Genomic DNA, 8,303 nt, shown 5'->3' with positions numbered 1-8,303 from the left:
TGATACCACTTGTTGAGAAACGATCTAATCTAAACACACGATAAAAGAAGATATAAAGATATAGTGGTAAAGAATAATAAAGAACACAAGATATAACGAGGTTCGGCCAACAATGCCTACATCCTCGGGGAGTCGTCCATTCTATTGATATTCCATGGAATAATGGTCCAAGTAACCCTAGGTTACAATGTCTCTATTTATAGGAGTACATCAAAAGCCAAAAGACTAAACTACTACTCCTAAGCCCAATAAAGGCTTAAAGCCCAATTACAATATATAAACTCTAATTAAATATGAGCCCAAAACCCAACAGGTTTGTATGGGGTGGTTTTGCGATAAAGAACCGATTCGCGTTTGCTAATGCAATTGGTTCCTAATTCCTCCAATAAGCCCCCGAGTAGTCTGTCCTTGTTATACATATCATGATCTGGTAATCATGAACAAACAAATTATGAGTTATGACAAAACTTGAAAGAGATGTGATGATGGTTTTGGTTATGGCACTAACCTCTTTGATTCTGGGAGGTTGTTAAAGTATGGAAGAATAGTTTAGCTGATGAGAATCCATAATTGGAAACTGATTGATTAAACATCAAACAGACAATAACAATCAAAGAAGATGATAAGCATAATAATATCCATCTCCACTTCATGATTATTGTTTGACCCATATATAATCTGAGACAGATGATCAGAGAAACAACCTAAATTCATATATATGATCAGGAATTAGCTGACATGCACGTCGCTCGTTATAAAGGTTGACTACATATTAAAAAAAAGAAAAATCAGAGTCTAATGTCAAAATTGGGACTTCAAGTTTGGTTAGACATTCAAAACAGGGCTCATTTGGTCAATGAACAATGGTTAATCTCATTTTATGGGTACTCTCTTATAATAAATAAAATCAATTCAAACCAAATTTAGCCGAACTTATGCCCAACCTAAAATGGGTTGGATAACCTATTATTATTATAAAGAAATATTAATATAATCATTTTTTCTTGTCATTTATAATCTTGGTAAGTCTTTTACATATCATTCTATGAAAGTTTTTTTTTAGTCTGAGACTAGTTATTGTTTATATAAAGATGATCGAAGAGTCCTGAAAATCTAGACATTGAAAAAACCTTTTTTTGAGTAGTTTGGGTAATCAGAACTCAACTCAACCATAAGTAAATCAATCTCTCAAAAAAATCAAATCTGGCAATAAGTAAGAATAAAAGTTAAGTTAAAAACAATATTTTTTAAGTATAAACCATTTTTTTTTATAAATTTATTTTAAAATAATATACATTTTAAAAATATTTTATTGGAATATTGACTTAAAATAATTAATATTTTATAATATACTTTAATTATGTATATATCAATAAATTTAATAACATGTATTTATTCAGTTTTGAAAATTGTGTTGATTTAGCATCTAGGGGATATTTTTTAAAAACAAGTAATTCACATATAAAATAGCTAAATTTCAATCTCTCCCAAAATATTTATCAAAACTACTCACTCAATATTATTTTTATGTGCTAAATTAAATATATTCTTAATGTTAGTTTAGTGGGTTATTGCACCACAATTTTACAACTCATTTTATTTTTGTCTAAAGTAAAAGTTTGAGAATTAATTAATTATTCCTGAAAAATTGAAAAGTTTAATTAAAAATATACAAAATTAAAAATGATATATATATATATATATATATATATATATATATATCAAATTTGAACATATTCTCACATGTGAAATAATATAACAACTAAATTATTTAATATTTATATTTAAAATACCCAAATAGTCTTATAAATATATGATGAACTTCCAACATTTATTTATTTATTATTATTTTTATGTTAGAAATTAGTTAAAATTATTAAATTTGTTTATAAGATTGTATAACTTGATATTAAATTATTTAAAAAATTTATTGTTTGATTATCTTGATTTATACTTTTGGAAATATTTTCATAGATTTTTGTAATGTTAATGTATATTTGATAAATTTTGAAAGCTTGATACATTTTGAACACTTAATAAATTTAAAGACTGAAACTTCCTATATAAAGTTACTTTATCATTATATTTAAAATATATATATCAATAAATGATTTCTTAAACATATGATGAGAATCTCAAATATTTATTATTATTATTAATTTTATGTTAGAAAGTAATTAAAATTATTAAATATATGTTTATAAGATTGTATTTATATATATTACAATGTTTAAAATTTGTATGGTTTGATTCTTTATCTTAATTTATAGATTGTTGTCTATTATTAGAAAGATGAAGACTTTTGTATACATTTTTTTAGATTTTTGTAATGTTAATATATATTTTTATAGATTTTGAAAACTTGGTACATTTTCAATTCTTTATAAATTTTTGGAGTTTGAAACTTCTTCTATAAAGTTATATATTAGATTTTTTTTGTGGTAATAATTAAGTATGTTATATAAATTTTAAGAATACATATAATAATATTACTTGAGGTTAAGTTTTTGTTCTTGCACCCAAAATTAATATTAAGAATGATATATATAATTATTAAAATTTGGAACTTATCTTTACATGTTCAACATTATAACTGATTAAATTACTTGGCATTTATATTTAAAATACAGTCAAATTATTTTATAAACATACTACAATGATCATTCGTCATTTTTTATTTATTAATTTCTTATAAGTTTTATTTATTATTATTATTAGGTTAGAGGATGCAATTTATTTGTCATATTAGTTAAATAATTTATTTTTAATTATTAATCATATAATTATATAATTATATATTTATACACAAAATTATAAATATGAATCAATAATTTACACAAAATTATAAATATAAATCAATACTTTTAAGTGGTTTAATAGTTATAGAGTGTTCATAGTATATAACAAATTTATACAAAAATTCGAAACCATCATATACAAATTTAAAACTTTTAAAATATAGATAAATATTATATTGAATGTCATATCTAATTAGATATATTATGTATAATATATAAAAGTTACATTAAATTTATAAGAAATCTAATAATATAATAATAATGATATTATCTAATATTTTTACAAACAATTATTTTATATCTCAGACTCAAGATGAAAAAGAATTTGACAATTTAAGGTTAAAAATGAAATTAAAAAATATTTATATATGTATATTTGAAATTCATCAAATAACATTATAATTAAAATGTGTTTAACTAAATAAACAAACAAAAAATAAAAAATTTCATAAAGTAAAACAACAACTAAACAAGACAGTAAGAATATAAATCATCAAGGATGAGATGACATCCATTGTATTTCTAAATGTCCAACAAAATATGTAAAAACCAATGGGTACAATGGGGCATTGACGTCAACAATAAAATCTTGAAAAGGATTATTAAAAAATATAGTAATATATGTATTAGAGCCTCCATCATAACTAAAAAGTAATCATGGAGACAATGACAAATTATGATGGTTAAATAATATAAAATTACATAATTTATATCAAATATATTAACGATACACTAATATTCTTATAAGAAAACTAATATAATAATAATAATATTATCAAAATATTATAATATTATCAAAATATTATAATATTAGGATGATATATTACCAATATATTATTTTAATGATCATAGAAATAATTATAAAAATTTATATGAATTATTAATATTTAAATATGTAAATATTTTTTTTTTTTTGACAAAGTGAGGTAAATTATATGTAATGATGAGACAATTAGGTGCAAGATTTAAAAAATAAGTTCACTAAATTAAGTAGTTAGTTAATTGAAGTAAGAAAAATTAATAATATACTAATGTTTAAATATTTGGTGCAAATGCTAGAGGTGATGTTACAAAGAATATGTGAGAATAAAATATCGATAAAGATAGAGATGAAATAGTTGGTTGAGCAAAGTAAGAAGCAGAGCCGGACCCGAGTTTTGGGTTGCCTCAGCCCCCATTAGAAAAAAAACTCGATATTTTTTATTGCCCTAGGTCGAGTTAACAAATTTAATAAAAAATTATTTTTTTGTGAAGTTTGAACTCATAACCAAAACAAAGGTTTTAAATTTTTTTATCTAAAACCACTGTACTATAATATTTTATGTTTAAAATTACAATATATTTAATTAAAATCTTATTATTTTTAATAAATGGGTTGCCCTGGGAGTGAGCTGCCCTAGCCCAAGGCTTGCCGGGCTTACCCCAGGGCCGGCCCCTGATAAGAAGATTTGAGTAATAATGAGATTATTTGTAAATATGTTGAAAGTGAAGTCATCTAAATTGGTATGATAGACGAGTAAATACTCAATTCCCATTAATAGGTCGAACCAAGGATATATGAAAGTCCGGATATTAAAACAACAACAAAGTTTAACTTCTTATTTTATTTGTTCTTTCTTTTCTATTTTAAAAAAAGCACCGGCCAAATAAAAGAATGGACCTGTTTTTTAATAAAAATTTTTATCTTATTAATCTTTTTTGAGCTCTTATTTTAATAAAATGGAATTTTTGCTAAAGTTAACTTAATAGTTTATAATAAATAATGAAATAAGTATGTTCAAATTTGAAATAATTATAGGAAAGAGTAATGATAGTTAATATTGAATTAATTATTGGGAAGAATGTCAATTTTATTTATAAAGTTGGAACGAGGTGTCAAATTTATTTACAAAGTTGTAAAATTCTATTTATGTATATAAACTTGTCAAAATGTGTCAAAATTATTTAACATAACGGAATGTCTCAAACGGCGTTAAGTTTTTATCCACGTAGATATTTATTTTTTATATTTTTTTAACCTATTTTTTACATTTCAAACAGACCTTCTTTTTCTATTTAATATATAAAATAAAATAAATAAAATTTTCTTTCTTCTACCCACCATCATCTTCATCCCCTCTCTTCACTAGCAGGCAGCCCACCATCATCTTCATCCCCTCTCTTTCACAGCCGCCGCAACCAATCTATTCACATTCAAGAACTCAACAAATCGAATCTCAGTCTCTAGAGAATGTCTATTCCTTTTTTAACTAGATCATTCATAGACTTTGATATTACTGTTAGGCCTGATAATATAAACTTGTTTCGTGATCTGATCATCGGATGGACCAGTTTCGATCAAACAATATAATATCTGTAATAAACCTCGTTTGTCTGCGATTGAACTCTGTGATTGAGGATTTAACTAAATGAGTTTCAAAACCCTAGCTGAAGCGATCTTGGAACTAGTTTTTCCTTCACGAAGAACAATCAGAAACAATGACAAACAAGTGACATATCACATTTAACTTATCAACTCCAACTTCGATTATAATTAAAGCTAAAATCTCAATAACCGTTTCTAGAATCTCAATTTTATTTTTCAAAATTCTAACCATCACAGTTGACCGCTAAAAACTTATTGTTCTAATCCCCTAGAGAAATCGGAAATTGCAGGCAAATTATTCAAATGAAATCCAGAATTTCTAATTTGATGTTTCGCATTGAATATATAACCTATTACTTTTGACATCAATTGAGAAGAACATAGGGTGAAATTCGGAGAGAGAAGATAAAGTGGATCTGAGAAATGGTGGATGAGATTTTGGAGATTAAGATTTAAATGAGAAGAATATGAATCGGTGAAGGAGGAGAGAATGAAATTATTTTATTTATTTATTAAATGTAAAGAAAAAGTCTGTTTGAAATGAAAAAAATAAGTTAAAACAAAATATAAAATAAATATCCACGTAGATAAAAAATTAACTCCGTTTAAAACATTCTGTTATGTTAAATAATTTTGACACATTTTGACAAGTTTGTATACATAAATAGAATTTTACAACTTTATAAATAAATTTAACACCTCCCTCCAACTTTATAAATAAAATTGACATTCTTCTTCCCATTAATTATTTATAACTCAAGGTTATATATGATCATCAACCAACTTAATCCCCCATTTCAAATCCTCACAATGCTGCACATACGGACTAATCAACCCGGCATTGGCTCCGGTTTTAGCCTTGCAATCAAAATAAGGAGGGGAGTGGAAACATGGCTCCATGGACTTACCCAAAATGCATGAAGGCTCCGAGCTTTCGATTTCTCTGTAAGGACTGTTTATAATCCATGATTGCATACCTCCAAGCCCTTGAGCTACATACCCGAAAGTCGAAAATGGACTCGTTATCAACACATCCATCAAACTTAGAAGATAGATCTCCGCCCACGCCTTCATGTTGTGTGTCATCTCCTCACTTTGCTGGCTATCTTCATGGCTAGGCTGGTAAACTCCAATCACCTCTCCTGTTTCCGTTTGATGTTCCCAACACATGTTTCTAATGTTGTCATAGTATGACAAGCTCAAGGAAGTTGTCAAGATGGCCATCGATCCTCGTTTTCCTCTCCCACTCGGAATCGTGTCGTTGTTGGTTTTACGTAGTTTAGGTAGAATTTGACGATCGAAGGTGCAAGATATGACTCGATCCAGCATGTGTTTTTCCAAGCTGGCTACGCTACAAATGTCTCGAATATGACTAGTAGTTGATTCATCCTTAGTGAAATGTGGAAGGTAATAGCTGAAGATTTGCTTCTTCATCCATTTGAAAGCCATTGGAGTGGTCTTGAAATCCCTTATTTGGATTCCAATTCTTTCATCTGCTTTCGCTAGATATGTGTTGTAGTATCTTTTAACTAGTCCCCATACATCATTTGAAGGGTGGAAAAGGTATCTTCCTAAGTGATGAAAAACAGTGTCCTTCTTCGGGAATAGCCTTTCGAGTTCTTGATCGTAGCCAGGCATTAAAAACAGAGACGGCGCGAAATACTCGTCTGATCTCAAAACCAGCCACGGGATTTCTTGGAGTGGGATCTGGTATTCGTCGCAGTAGAATAGCTTGTCGTGTTCGGAGTAATCGAAGAGAAGATGAAGGTACATGAAAGGCAGATGAATTATCGAATTTGTCGCGTTCTTCATGATCCTGTTCCCGTAAGAATGAGGATACCCGCGCCGGAAATTTCGAAAGCTGTTCTTCAGAGGGAAATCAGGAGGGAGCAACCACGTGGCATTCTCGAAGGGCTCGCAAAGGAGATCTTCGATGTTCTTGGACTCGTCGATGAGCAAGATTCGATCGGTGAGGAGGGCGTAGAGGAAAGTGGAGACGATGCTGACGAGTCGGTTTCCTAATCCATTAGAAGGAAGCCAAACGAGGTACTTGCATTGATCATGATCATGATCATGGCTCATATTAAGCTGGGACAAAAGCTTCAATGATTCTTCAAAGGGTTTAGTTCCAGGGCCGCAGTTTCTATGCATGGATTCGTATTTTCGCAGCCTGGAAACAAGATAAGACGACGGTTTGTATGGCGAGGTTTTGCGATAGAGGACAGATTCGCGTTTGCTAATGCAAGAAGAAACATGATTGGATCCCAATTCTTCTAATAATCCTCCAAGCAGTCTGTCCTTGTGCAATTGATCTGTTATATGTTATAATCAACAAATAAATTGATCATGAATAATTAGAACCCAATAATGATCATAAAACAAGAAAGATCAAATCTTTAATTAATATTATGAAATCTATTGACCTGATCTGGGATTCTGATGAGAAGTTAATCTAAGCAGGATTGTAGCTGCTAATCCTGCACCAATGTCGGAAACTGCAGATAGTTCATTATACATAAAACAGACAAGAAGAAAAGAAGAAGCTAATCCTATTATCCATCTCCACTTCATTGTTTGACCCATAATCTCTCTGAATCCTAGGAAAGAACAGCTCAAAGTAACAATTTGATTCCAGTTTATTTTCACACATGAATAATAACTGTTGTTGATACCCAATATTGAGCTCTAAACTAATTTGCGCCGTACGAAACATATTCATATTTTTGTTGCATTGCCTTTGAGTATCCTTTAAGTAATTAGCTTTGATCAAATTTATGACAAGTTGACTTTAAGTTCCTTCCAAATTAGTCTGAATCATACAAACTTTATACTAAATTTATAATACTAGCTATAGATTCAAAGAATCAGTGAAACAGTATTCTTTACTCAAATTAATTTCTAAATGCTGATTCTCACTTGGATATCTCCTTTCCTTATTGTAAGTTATCATGTTAGCATAAGTTGTGGAAGAAAGTAAAGGTTTAGTGTTGATTGTTGAAAGCTCAAAGTCCACTTAATTACTACATTTCATCACTACTTCTTAGAGTAATCATATGAAATAGGTATAGTTTAATTAAGATATATAGCAAATAGTCTATACAAAAATAATAGTTATTTTGTTTTTAAAGTTTAAATAAAAA

At 28.4% G+C, this 8,303-nt stretch overlaps 1 protein-coding gene across 1 annotated transcript; it reads right to left on the bottom strand.

Moving 5' to 3' along the window:
- Positions 1–5,925: 5,925 nt before the first annotated feature.
- LOC124925284 (probable fucosyltransferase 9) lies at positions 5,926–7,734 on the bottom strand. Its single transcript, XM_047465254.1, has 2 exons — positions 7,587–7,734; positions 5,926–7,475 (listed from the first exon to the last, which is right to left on the bottom strand). The coding sequence occupies exons 1-2, from the start codon at positions 7,732–7,734 to the stop codon at positions 5,926–5,928; spliced, it is 1,698 nt and encodes a 565-aa protein (XP_047321210.1).
- Between the last annotated feature and the right edge of the window lie 569 nt (positions 7,735–8,303).

Source organism: Impatiens glandulifera, chromosome 2, assembly GCF_907164915.1.
Source record: "Impatiens glandulifera chromosome 2, dImpGla2.1, whole genome shotgun sequence".
NCBI lineage: Eukaryota > Viridiplantae > Streptophyta > Magnoliopsida > Ericales > Balsaminaceae > Impatiens > Impatiens glandulifera.
Note: the sequence above shows the minus strand (reverse complement) of the source record. Positions and strands in the feature narration are given on the sequence as shown.

What these genes read in the sequence shown, in the direction of transcription:
- LOC124925284 (XM_047465254.1), bottom strand. Translation starts at nt 7,734, where the DNA reads ATGAAGTGGAGATGGATAATAGGATTAGCTTCTTCTTTTCTTCTTGTC. An exon ending in TCATCAGAATCCCAGATCAG is followed by an intron (nt 7,476 to 7,586) that starts GTCAATAGATTT and finishes AACATATAACAG; the next exon opens with ATCAATTGCACAAGGACAGA.